The sequence below is a fragment of the Saccopteryx bilineata genome, chromosome 1 (assembly GCF_036850765.1).
Source record: "Saccopteryx bilineata isolate mSacBil1 chromosome 1, mSacBil1_pri_phased_curated, whole genome shotgun sequence".
In the NCBI taxonomy this organism is placed as follows: Eukaryota; Metazoa; Chordata; class Mammalia; order Chiroptera; family Emballonuridae; genus Saccopteryx; species Saccopteryx bilineata.
The window spans coordinates 84,235,162-84,248,150 of record NC_089490.1 but is presented as its reverse complement, the minus strand read 5'-3'; the positions used below and the strand labels follow the sequence as shown (position 1 = coordinate 84,248,150).

The window sequence follows — 12,989 nt, the reverse complement described above, 5'->3', positions numbered from 1 at the left end:
GAAGACATGGAGGGGGCTGGAGGCAGAGAGGACAGGGAGGGGGCTGGAGGCAGGGAGGACAGGGAGAGGGCTGGAGGCAGGGAGGACATGAAGGGGGCTGGAGGCAGAGAGGACAGGGAGGGGGCTGGAGGCAGGGAGGACAGGGAGGAGGCTGGAGGCAGAGAGGACAGGGAGGGGGCTGGAGGCAGAGAGGACAGGGAGGGGGCTGGAGGCAGGGAGGACATGAAGGGGGCTGGAGGCAGGGAGGACAGGGAGGGGGCTGGAGGCAGGGAGGACATGAAGGGGGCTGGAGGCAGGGAGGACAGGGAGGGGGCTGGAGGCAGAGAGGACATGGAGGGGGCTGGAGGCAGAGAGGACATGGAGGGGGCTGGAGGCAGAGAGGACAGGGAGGGGGCTGGAGGCAGAGGGCTGGAGGCAGGGAGGACATGAAGGGGGCTGGAGGCAGAGAGGACAGGGAGGGGGCTGGAGGCAGGGAGGACAGGGAGGAGGCTGGAGGCAGAGAGGACAGGGAGGGGGCTGGAGGCAGAGAGGACAGGGAGGGGGCTGGAGGCAGGGAGGACAGGGAGGGGGCTGGAGGCAGAGAGGACATGGAGGGGGCTGGAGGCAGAGAGGACATGGAGGGGGCTGGAGGCAGAGAGGACAGGGAGGGGGCTGGAGGCAGAGAGGACATGGAGGGGGCTGGAGGCAGGGAGGACAGGGAGGGGGCTGGAGGCAGAGAGGACAGGGAGGGGGCTGGAGGCAGAGAGGAGGTTGAGAACATGGAGGGGACTGGAGGCAGAGAGGGGGTTGAGGACATGGAGGGGGCTGGAGGCAGAGAGGGAGTTGAGGACATGGAGGGGACTGGAGGCAGAGAGGGGGTTGAGGACAGGGAGGGGGCTGGAGGCAGAGAGGGGGTTGAGGACATGGAGGGGGCTGGAGGCAGAGAGGGGGTTGAGGACATGGAGGGGACTGGAGGCAGAGAGGGGATTGAGGACAGGGAGGGGGCTGGAGGCAGAGAGGGGTTTGAGGACAGGGAGGGGACTGGAGGCAGAGAGGGGGTTGAGGACATGGAGGGGGCTGGAGGCAGAGAGGGGGTTGAGGACATGGAGGGGGCTGGAGGCAGAGAGGGGGTTGAGGACATGGAGGGGACTGGAGGCAGAGAGGGGGTTGAGGACAGGGAGGGGGCTGGAGGCAGAGAGGGGTTTGAGGACAGGGAGGGGACTGGAGGCAGAGAGGGGGTTGAGGACATGGAGGGGGCTGGAGGCAGAGAGGGGGTTGAGGACATGGAGGGGGCTGGAGGCAGAGAGGGGGTTGAGGACATGGAGGGGGCTGGAGGCAGAGAGGGGGTTGAGGACAGGGAGGGGGCTGGAGGCAGAGAGGGGGTTGAGGACAGGGAGGGGGCTGGAGGCAGAGAGGGGGTTGAGGACATGGAGGGGACTGGAGGCAGAGAGGGGATTGAGGACAGGGAGGGGGCTGGAGGCAGAGAGGGGGTTGAGGACATGGAGGGGGCTGGAGGCAGAGAGGGGATTGAGGACAGGGAGGGGGCTGGAGGCAGAGAGGGGTTTGAGGACAGGGAGGGGACTGGAGGCAGAGAGGGGGTTGAGGACAGGGAGGGGGCTGGAGGCAGAGAGGGGGTTGAGGACATGGAGGGGGCTGGAGCAGAGAGGGGGTTGAGGACAGGGAGGGGGCTGGAGGCAGAGAGGGGTTTGAGGACAGGGAGGGGGCTGGAGGCAGAGAGGGGGTTGAGGACATGGAGGGGGCTGGAGGCAGAGAGGGGGTTGAGGACAGGGAGGGGGCTGGAGCAGAGAGGGGGTTGAGGACAGGGAGGGGGCTGGAGGCAGAGAGGGGGTTGAGGACATGGAGGGGACTGGAGGCAGGGAGGGGGTTGAGGACAGGGAGGGGGCTGGAGGCAGGGAGGGGGTTGAGGACAGGGAGGGGGCTGGAGGCAGAGAGGGGGTTGAGGACATGGAGGGGACTGGAGGTAGAGAGGGGGTTGAGGACATGGAGGGGGCTGGAGGCAGAGAGGGGGTTGAGGACATGGAGGGGGCTGGAGGCAGAGAGGGGGTTGAGGACATGGAAGGGGCTGGAGGCAGAGAGGGGGTTGAGGACAGGGAGGGGGCTGGAGGCAGAGAGGGGGTTGAGGACAGGGAGGGGGCTGGAGGCAGAGAGGGGGTTGAGGACAGGGAGGGGGCTGGAGGCAGAGAGGGGGTTGAGGACATGGAGGGGGCTGGAGGCAGAGAGGGTGTTGAGGACAGGGAGGGGGCTGGAGGCAGAGAGGGGGTTGAGGACAGGGAGGAGGCTGGAGGCAGGGAAGGGGTTGAGGATAGGGAGGGGGCTGGAGGCAGACAAGGGGCTCGAGGTCCTCAGGGGTCATCCCCACATGCCCGTCGGGCCGCATCACCTCTGTAAAGCCACTCTGCTCTCCCCCCACTGCAAGACCCTCTTCTGGCCTCCAGCTGTATTCTGTCACCCACATGCCCCATCCACACACCCTTTGTCCCCTCTAGGTTCTGTGCTGGGTGCTGTGCCTCCTACACCTAGTTTGCTACAAGTCCTCTGATCTCAACAACTAGGCTCAGCCTGTTTCCTGGAGGGTCTCTCTGGCCCCACCACTCATACAACAGCAGGGACTCCTGCCCCATCTGTAGTCCTGCCTCACAAAAACCCTCCCCACAGCCTCGGGGAAGGATGTCCACCTGGCCGGTCTGCGGGGAGCAGGGCACACACGTGACCCACTCCTGGTACCCTGCCATCACCTGACCCTCACTTGGGGCTGAGAGGATGATAGTCAGAAGTATGCCCCGTGCCAGCTCTGCCCATGAAGGCAAAGTCCCCACGGCCTTCATACTTTAGGAAATGGGCCCACAGACTGGCTAGAATCAGATTCAGAGCCAGGGCAAGATACAAGGCCCCAGGGTCCAAAGCAGCTCAGTTATTTATGGGTAAGTGCTCTGGGCCTTGTCAGGGCAGGGGCAGGACGCTCCCTTCATCCAGGCTTGCTCCCTGAAAGTGCTGGGGCCCAGGCGCCAGGAGCCCGGGTTCTGCCCACTCTCAGGTGCTGTGGGTAAGTACTTCCTCCCTAAGCCTCCATGTCCCTGTCTGGAGCTGGGCAGTCCCTTTCCTTTCTTTTCTCTAATGTGCTCTGCCTGGCACCTTGCCTCCACCCCACTGTACCCCGTGACACAGCTGAGTCACAGTGACCCAGCCCATAGTGTGCACACGCACCTGTGTATGCGTGAGTGTGACTAACTAAGGGCAGGAGCTCAGGGCCTCAGCCGGGGACCCCAGCTGACCAGGCACTCAGAACCAGTTTAGCAACAGGGGTGAAGCTGGACTACCTTGGTTCTTCCTGAACAAGAGAGGGCAGAGCCATTAACTCAGACCTGTGGGCAGGGAGGCTGAGGCTTAAGGAGAGGGTGTCTGCCCAGGCCCCAGGGTACATCCACCCTTCCCTCTGGCCAGGCCCCCTGCTGAGCGCCTGTCTGGAGAGGGGTCCTTCGTCATCACTCCCCTGTCTCTGATCTGTCTGACCCTTTCCCACTGCCAGGCTCGTCCAGGCTCCAGATCCCCCTTTCCCTCCCAGCAGACTCCTGCCTGTGTGAAGAGCAAGCAGTGCAGCCTGTCCACCCCTGGGAACCTCCTCCAGGAAGACTTCGTGAGTGCTCTGGGCCAACCAGCCTCGCCTGTGCTGCTCCTCTGTGCTGTGCCCTGAGGGGCCTTCAGAGCTGGCACAGACTTGGCCTCTGCCTCATCTGGCTGTGACAAAACAGGGTGCTGGTGGAAAAGGGGTGAGCAGGGGGCTGGGGCTGACGGGGAAGGTCCGGTTAGGTCTGGATGAGCCTTTGCCAGGTAGAACTGTCCAAGATGGCACCTGGGTAAAGAGTGGTGGGTGGCATGACCCACTGAGGCAAGAAGCCTGGGACAGGTTGTGTGCAAGGTCTGAAGGACAGATGGAAGGTGGCCCGGGACACAGGCTGGTGAAATCAGGAGAGACCTAGGGACCCTGGAGATGGTGGCTGCAGAAAAGGGTAACAGGTGAACGGCCCCTGTGGATGGAGGAGCCGGGAGCTGGGGGAGAAGCAGGGTGTGACTGCGTCAGGGAGTGACATCGCCTGGACCTCGGAGGATGGCTATGCAGTTACAGGAGGCTGGGACAACGTGGGGCTCAGTCTGCACCCCCCAATGTCAGCCATTATCACCATAACTGCCCCACTGCCCCTGGTCTTCCTGACCTCCTGGACCTCCCTTAGCAGCTCCCTGACTAGTGCTGTCCTGTGTGCCAGGCCCCAGGCACACAGGCCATGGCGCCTCCTCTGAGCCCAGCAAGGTGGACAGATTCTGGCATCATATCCAGTCAATGGGAGGGAACTTGGGCAGAGGTGGAGAGGTGCAGGGAGGTGGGCAGATGCCCGTTGTGGGAGTGCAGGAAGAGGAATTCCTAGCTACCATTCTGTGCCTCAGTTTCCTCATCTGTAAGATGGGAATCACTTTAGCACCAACTCTCAGGGTGGCTGTGAGCTAAGTGAAGGCAGGGGACAGTGCATGGCCAGGAGAAAGCTAGGGCTAAAGGTGAACAATTCCTGTGGTCACTGATCCAGGGCTTAGTGGACCCCTGGAGTGGCTGCTGAGCCTCAAGCCTGCCTCTGCTCCTGGCCTGGGGAGTCCACAGCCTCTACTTTGGCCCAGACTGCTGCTCATGGCTCGCTATGCCTGGGGTGTGCTCCTTCCATTTTTAGGGCCTCACTTTGTTATCTGTGAAGGGGGAAGAGCTGCCTCACAGGCCAAGGGAAGACTGGGGAGAGCTGCAGTGTGAGGAGATGGCCGAGGAAGCAGTGGATGCTCCCTGCGGGGGAGGCTGCAGAGGCTGGATGCCACCCAAGGGGGTGGGGGGGCTTCCTGCCCTGGCAGCACCTCCCCCACTGCCAGCCCTGCCCTGTGCCAGGAGCGTGGTGGTCTTGGGGTTAAGCCAGTGAAGAGGGCAGACTTGGGCTCTGCCTCACCGGGGTGCAAAGCAGTCAGACCACCAGGAGGTTCCGCCCAGCCCACGGTTGAACCATCTGTGGTTGGCAGAATAAGATCCCCCTGGTATCCATGCCTTAATCCCCTGTAATGCTACGTGGCAAAGGGGATTTTGCAGATGTGACTTAAAGGCCCTTGAGATGGGAGATTATTGTGGATTATCTGGCTGGACCCAAGGTGGTCACAAGGGTCCTGAAATGTGGAAGAGGGAGGTACGGGAAAGATGGGGTGATGGAAGCAGGGCTGGACAGATGCAGTGCTGTGCGGGCTTTGAAGATGGAAAAAGAGGCTGTGAGCCAAGGAACGTGGGGGCCTCTGGAAGCTGGAAAAGGCAGGAAATAGATTCTGCCCTGGAGCCTCCAGAAGGAACTGGCCCTGCCCACACCTTTTCTTTAGCGCAGTGAGCCCCAAGCCACACTTCTGACCTGCTGAAGAGGAGACGTTTGTGCGGTTTTAAGGCACTGGGATTGTGGTAACTCATCAACAGCTGCAACACAAAGCAAGTATGGCATCTAACGTACAGCTATTGTGGGAAAGGAGCTCATTAAAGACCTAGCATTGACAACTATGGCTCCCAGGGTCTCATCACTCCGTCCGTAAGTGGGGTCCTGGGGCCTGTGGTCAACTTTGCTGCGCACTCAGATGTTTCACAGAAGTAAGTTGGCCAGATAATTGAAATTTATCACTCCAACCCTCCCATCCAAACATTTTCACTGATTTTAATGGGACTCTAAAATCAGTTACACAAAAATTAGGGGATATTTTATAGCTTCATATTCATTTTGAAATATCCCGTAATTTTTGTGAGCAGTATATTTTGAAGCCTAGTTAAAGTAAATGTAGCTGTCCCTATTCGTAGCCTGTGCTCAGTGACTAGGCGGGTAATTATAAACAGCACCTGCAGGGTGCAACCGAGACTCCAGGACTGGGGCAGGGTCTTGGCCACTGTGCTAGAGACCCCTCCCCCCCCTGGAGGCTTGACCCTCTAGGCCAGGGGTAGTCAACCTTTTTATACCTACCGCCCACTTTTGTATCTCTGTTAGTAGTAAAATTTTCTAACCGCCCCCTGCCCTGGTTCCACAGTAATGATGATTTATAAAGTAGGGAAGTAACTTTACTTTATAAAATTTATAAAGCAGAGTTACAGCAAGTTAAAGCATATAATAATAATTACTTACCAAGTACTTTATGTCATATTTTTGCTGTTTGGCAGAATAAATCTTTATAAAACAACTTACTATAGTTAAATCTATTTTTTTTTTTTTGCATTTTTCTGAAGCTAGAAACAGGGAGAGACAGTCAGACAGACTCCCGCATGCGCCCGACCGGGATCCACCCGGCACGCCCACCAGGGGCGACGCTCTGTCCACCAGGGGGCGACGCTCTGCCCATCCTGGGCGTCGCCATGTTGCGACCCTCCTGGGTGTCGCCATGTTGCAACCAGAGCCACTCTAGCGCCTGGGGCAGAGGCCACAGAGCCATCCCCAGCGCCCGGGCCATCTTTGCTCCAATGGAGCCCTGGCTGCGGGAGGGGAAGAGAGAGACAGAGAGGAAGGCGCGGCGGAGGGGTGGAGAAGCAAATGGGCGCTTCTTCTATGTGCCCTGGCCGGGAATCGAACCCGGGTCCTCCGCACGCTAGGCCGACGCTCTACTGCTGAGCCAACCGGCCAGGGCTATTTTTTTATTTATACTTTGGTTGCTCTGCTACCGCCCACCATGAAAGCTGGAATGCCCACTAGTGGGCGGTTGGGACCAGGTTGACTACCACTGCTCTAGACCAAAAAGACTGACAAGCACCATCTCACTGCCTGCAGCCTTCTACTGCTGGGGCCTGTGCCTCCTGCTGAGGCAGGATCAGACCTGAGCCGCGCCCTCTCTGCTCCTGGTGCTACAGGGAAGGAGCCTCTGAGAGCCACAGGACAGCAGCCAGAGCAGAGGAGCCAGAGTGATAGTGACCTGCAGGGTCTCGGTCACTGTTGGCTGACAGTGTTTCCAGACTTGGGAACCTTGTAACCAAAATGCCACCCCTGGGTAAGCGGCCAGGTCCCAGGAGAGGCACTGAAGGGTGAAATGCAGGGAAAGGCCCAGATTTTAGCTCACACTTTTTTGTGGTTTCTGTATTTTGCTTAGATCCTGGCTCTTGGCCACGTTAAGAGGTGAGGCAGCTAATTAAATAAATGGGTTGCAGACACCTAAAGTACTTGTGACCTCTGCAATCTGGGCACAGAATATTTCTGAGTCAAACAGCACAGAAGACCTGAATTCTCTAACTCTATCTGGAGGCAGGTGAGCTGGAGCACGAAGCCTGCGGTGAGGAGGCCCCTCAGCCTCTTTGACACCCAGAAAGAGGGCTTCTTCACCCCCCGGGCCCGCAGAACTAGTCAGCTGCTGGCATGTGGTCACCACGGAGAGCAGAGAGCGGAGAGCAGTGAGGATGAGTGTGAGGCCCCCCGCTGGCAGGAGCTGCCCTGTACCCACTCACTACTGGAAGGGAAAGGGAGTCCTCTCTCTCAATCCTTTCCTACCCACCGTAAAAACGAGGAGATAATTGGCATCTCAGGGCTGGAGGACACCTGCCAGGCCATCTCAGTCACTGGGAAACCTTGGCGCATGTGCCCTGCTCTGGCAGAACCTGGACCATGACTACAGTGGGTACTGCTCACATTAGACCATACAGGGGCATCCCAGCCCCTACTTTTCTCATAACTGTTGCTTATCTCTGTCCACTCATGAGAAGCTGGTCAATGTGGCAGTCAAGGGCACAGACTCTAGAGCTGGGCTGCCCAGTGTCTGACTTTGCCATGGAATTCCTCGGTGTCTCCTCTTCCTCATCTGCTCCTGGGCAGATGCATGCTCCCCCTCTCCCTGGACTATTCTTCCCTTGTACCCTCCTAGAAGCCAAAACAGGGCTACGAGGCTCACCAGCCAGAGGACCCGCTAGGCTAAAACTGCCTGTGCTCTGTCCCACAGGCCAGTGACGGCTGCCCCAACTCTGACTCCGCACTGTCGAGGCTGCGCTCCCCACACAGAGGCCGGGCTCTCAGTGCGATGCCCCAGGTGTGCTCCGGGCAGCACTAGGCACTATGGGGGTGCCCCCTTCTGCCATCGTGCTCTCACTGGAGCTCTGGCCTCTGCAGCACTGCCTTCCTTCCCTAGCCAGGGCCCTCTGGGCCTCAGGGCACTGGGAACTCTTAGATTCTGACCACTCACTTCTAGTTACCTTTCCAAAAAGTCATAGGGCTGACTCACACCTTTCTGGGGTGTAGTGGACATGCCTGCTTGGTGGAGCCACCATGCCCCCTCTTGGCCATTTCTAGTCTTTCTCAGGCCGACCCAGACAGCCCAAGTCAACAAGACAGCCCTGTCCAGGGAACCTGCAGAGAGTGGACTTCCAGCCTGAGCCGAGCCATCTGCCTGTGTGACTGGAGGTGAATCCTCTGGCCTTGCTGGCCCTCAGGGTTCTTGTCCAAGAAATCGGGCTATGCATGTCCTGCCCCGTGGGGACTTCAGGGTTCACAGAGTCCATGATCCCCTTTGCTTCTCAAAGCCCCACTGGAGGGGATGAGCCTTAAGCCTACGCCCAGCCCACAATGTCACATCCCTCCCTAGGTGGTCTCTCCAGGACCTTCGGGATCTGGCCTCCATGGTCCTGTGACCCCACCAACTAAGACAACCCATATTGCCATGAGCTCTGGGCTAAGCTCAGGGCAGTGTGTGATCTTAGGCAAGCCAGGGTACCCCAATGAGCCTCAGTTTCCTTGTCTGAGACATGGAAGTACATCACCTGCTCTCACAGCTCCCAAGGCTGATGTGACCTGTATGAGTTCCACAAAGAAGGCTGTGATCATCCCAGGTAATCGTACAGCTGTGCTCCAGAGGCCCAGGCCACTGGCACCACCCGGGGCCAGCAACCCCAGAACTGTGGAGCCGGCTGAGAAACAAAGGAATGAGTGAACGAGGAAGCAGACCTGCTTTCCTACTGTGCCGGCTGAGCTCAGTGGGAGAGTCACTCGACCTCCTTTGCCCTTTTTCTCACACTGCCCAGGTCAGCCACACCAGTAGGCCTTTGAGCCACCCTGGGTGGCACCAGTTGTTTCTGGGCGAGCCACTCTGGAGTCTGGATCCAGCCCAGGGGCAGTGCTCAGAGTGAAGGTGACATGCAGATCCCTCAAGGCAAGTGGGTACCCAAGGGGTTCCCATCGGAAAGGGGGCCGAGGCTGTTTGGGGCTGGGAGGGGCTGAGCGAGTCCTGCTTTACCCAGGCCTGCGAGATGACTTTAACCTGTCCTCCCCTCCCTGGGTTTAGCACACTTCTCAACTACAAAGCGAGCAGGTGGGCTGGATGCCCCTGAGGTCCCCCAGCCCTGCATCTAGATGTGGCTTCTCTCCTAAATGGGGGAGGGGCAGGGAGAGGACCAGGCCGCCTGCGAGACTGCTCTGCATGAATGTCCTCCTTTGCTGCTGCATCTCAGTGCTGCTGTGCTGATCCTGGGGTCCTAACTGCACATGTGACATGACCGCATGCAGAGGGGGCTACAGCACACGTCTCCTCACATGCAGAGGACACTAGACATGGGCTCTGGGGTCTCTGCTACAAACACACAAAGAAATACACATGTTGGATGGAAGGTAAAATCTTTAAAAAGGAAAAAATGAGTTCACATCTGGAGTTTAGCCCCCCGCACTCACACATGGCACATACAACCCCACATATGTGGGCATGCCACACAGATGGACAGCCACACACACACACACACACACACACACACAACAAACACACACCCCACATGTCCGTACACGGACAGCCCGAAATGCCAGCACACATTCAGAGCCCCACACGCCAGCACGTGCCACACACCCACACCCACACACATGCTCACGCAGACACAGGTGCAAGGACAACAAGGAAGTGGAAGAAAAGTGTTACCCATGAGGAGCCGCCGTTTCACCCGCTTGTCCACATCAGCTACTGACGTGGTACTGAGCTGAGAGCGCTCAATTGCAGCCTCATCCTTCTCTAGAACACAAGTAAGGGACAAACATGGAGCCACTGGTTAATGAGAGCCCACGTCCTGTGGCCCGAGACAGCCAGCCTCCCAGGGTGGCGCACACAAAGCCGGCACGGCATGCGGGCAGCGTGGCGTCCTCGCTGAGGGGCTCAACCCAGGCGCCTCCAAGGTGGCGCATTCAGGGCAGAGCAGAGAGGCAGCAGGGCAGGGCAGGGGTGGGGGGTGGAGAAAGGGGATGACCACAAAGGGACACAGATGGAACACAGGGCCCATCTGCACACAGAGGGGGCAGCTGAGGTCCGAGCAGACAGGACGCATCTGCGGAGCGCCAGAGGGGTGGACAGCACCACCGTGGAGAGCCCACAAAGGCACGAGCAGTGAGACGCTCAGCACGGGCTCGACAGGCAGGCAAAGGACAAGGCACAGGACAAGGGGACAGTGCTGCGAGGTCCGGTGATGGATGCGCCTGGACAGCAGACACCCTGTCAGAGGGGCGTGGGAGTGTGTCAGACACTCATGCAAAATTAAGAACACAACACACAGAGAAACAAACACACACACACAACATGGATCCAGTTGAATAGACAGAAGAACCAGGGGGTCGATTTGGGCAGCGCTGGTTGCCTGCTTGTCTACAGAGGACTAGAGCGATGCATTTAGGTGCTCAACAGGGCTGCGAAGACGGGTCAGTCATTTTAGAAGAGCGCAGAGGGAGCCCATGGGGCGGGCTGGGGAGCATCCTGGCTACTGGGCAGGGTGCTCCACCAAGGTGCTTCCCACGGAGAAGCACATGAGGTTAGCTGGCTCCGCTGCTGTGGGAGGTCTGCAGAGACCTTTGTTCCCAGCGGGGAACCTAAAGAGGAGGGAGCAGGCAGATGGAAGGTGCTCCTGGCCAGCAGGGAGCAACAGCCCATGAGCAGGATCTGGGAAAGGACTTCTAAGGGGAGGGGAGGGAGAGAGGGGCCGAGGGAAGTTACATTAGAAGGGAGATCCAAGCAGGGGCTGTCACATGCAGCAGACACTACAAGATAAAAATAAGAAAGGATGAGCCAGGTAGACAAAGACAAGATGTGTTAGACGAGGCTGTGGGGGGGAGGGGTCTGGCCACAGCTGTTTGCACCGGTCCTGTGGCCGGCAGAGGCGGCTCCACCACAGATGACACAAACACTGAGGGAGACCCCAGCAGACGAGACAGGGCGGAGCTAGGGGCCGGGAGAGCCCGGTGGGACTGCAGAGACAGGGAGAGAGGTGGGGGAGGAGGTTCTAGATGGGATCAGGCTGCAATAGAGACACTGGTCTGAGACCGGGTTTTGCTTTGAAAATTTTTTTGGTTGTTTGGTTTAGTTTGGCTTTTGGCTCTGAAAATAATTAATGAACGTCAGTTATCAGACAAGACAGGCAATCAGGGACCATCACCAGAAAAGCAGGAGGAATGAGATAAAATGAAACCAAAAAACGGCTGTTGGAGAGGGACTACACAGAGGAAGGGAACCACGCAGGCAGCAGCACCTGGGATGACAGCCTGACAGAGGATGGGACCCCTGGCCTGGCCCCTGGCCCCGCCCCTGCCTGACTCCCCAATACCAGGGAACAGTCACAGGGGACAGAATTCGACAGCAAACTCTGGACATCCTGGCTTAGCTTGCTTGTCAACCCCTTTTTTGTCACTTAAAAGTCCCTGGAGAAATACCTTCCCAGTCGATAATAAGAAATGGGGCCTTTTTAAGACAACAACAAAACCCTCAGGATAACTGATTTGTGGGTTTCTGAAGTTGGCCAACGCAGGAGAGGAAGGAGGAGGGGAGCAAAGGTGGGTGACGCCAACCTTGGAATTCCTTTTCTCAGTTAAAAAGTGGCTGTTGCTCTTGAGTGGGGAAGAACCCGCTAGTGATTATGGCATGAGATAATCACAAATATTCAAGCGTCCCCTCGGAAATGAGGACCAGGAGGAAGGAGGGGGCCGAGACTCAAATGGGGACACCATGTAACAGGTGAGATGACGGAGGGGAGAGGCTGAGAAGGAGGGACTTGAGGAGGGAGAGGAGGTCTGACCAGAGCCCCCTGGAGTCCCTGTTAGCTTGGGAAGGGAAAGCAGTTAAAAAACAGACCCATCTCCCTGGTGTTCTAGACAATGGAGACTGAGGCCAGTTTTCTGAGAAAACCTCTTGGTATTCCAGATGGCTGGCTGGGGTGGCTCACTCACTGAGGGGGCTGTTACGGGGCTAAATAAATGCCCTCCACGTCAGGGAAGGAACACCTGTGCTTCACCTGTGCCCACCTGAGACGCACACACCTCCCCCTCCCCGCAGACCACCTGCCTACGACCGCCCCCCACGTCAAGGATGAGGACTGCAGAAAGCCCCCCGGGACCCACGGCGGAGGCACGTGGTCCAGGACTGAAGGACCCTGGGCGCGCCTCCACAGAGAGCATCTTGTCAGTCCCAAGGGTGCACTTTCTCTTGTTTCCCTCAAGCTTCCTTATTGGAAACAGGGACAGGGTGGCGCAGGGAGCTGGCGCGGCAAAGGCGCCCACTTACCGATGCACGTCCGACCGTCTGCATGGAGGGCGTACTTCTGGTGGCAGCCGCACATGGGGCCGGTGTCCGTGTCCTCACAGCTGTGCTGGCAGCCTCCGTTTCCATAGTTACAGGTTACTAGTTTGGCCCAAAGTGTACACATGTATGTATAAACAGAATGACAACAAGAAACGATTAGTTTCTTGGTGTTGGTGGTTTCTTTAAAGGGACGGGGGTGGGGGGGGTGGGGGGGTGGGAGTGAAGGCAGGAGACAGTCAGCGAACAGGCGCACCTTCCCTGGACCTCAGCCCGCGAGGGTCTTGAATGGCACTGAGAATGGACTTTGAGTGACCTGGGCTTATAACCAAACCAGCACACAGCTGATGGATTCCGATGGTGTGATTTAAAGAAAGGGACAAACCGGACTATTTGAACCCTCCTGCTCTGCAAGACTTTAAAACAGCCAG

The 12,989-nt window shown here is 58.3% G+C and overlaps 1 protein-coding gene across 2 annotated transcripts in view; it reads right to left on the bottom strand.

The window, feature by feature from the left end:
• The window catches only part of SCUBE1 (signal peptide, CUB domain and EGF like domain containing 1), a 137,196-nt gene that overhangs the window by 47,562 nt on the left and 76,645 nt on the right, over positions 1 to 12,989 (bottom strand). Inside the window, exons 6-7 of one of the 2 annotated variants that reach the window (XM_066255913.1) lie at positions 12,544 to 12,660; positions 9,925 to 10,014 (exon numbers count right to left, since the gene is read on the bottom strand). In XM_066255913.1, coding sequence (XP_066112010.1) covers positions 9,925 to 10,014; positions 12,544 to 12,660 — 207 coding nt within the window. The remainder of the gene's footprint in view (positions 1 to 9,924; positions 10,015 to 12,543; positions 12,661 to 12,989) is intronic. The other variant, XM_066255923.1, reaches the window with a different exon arrangement.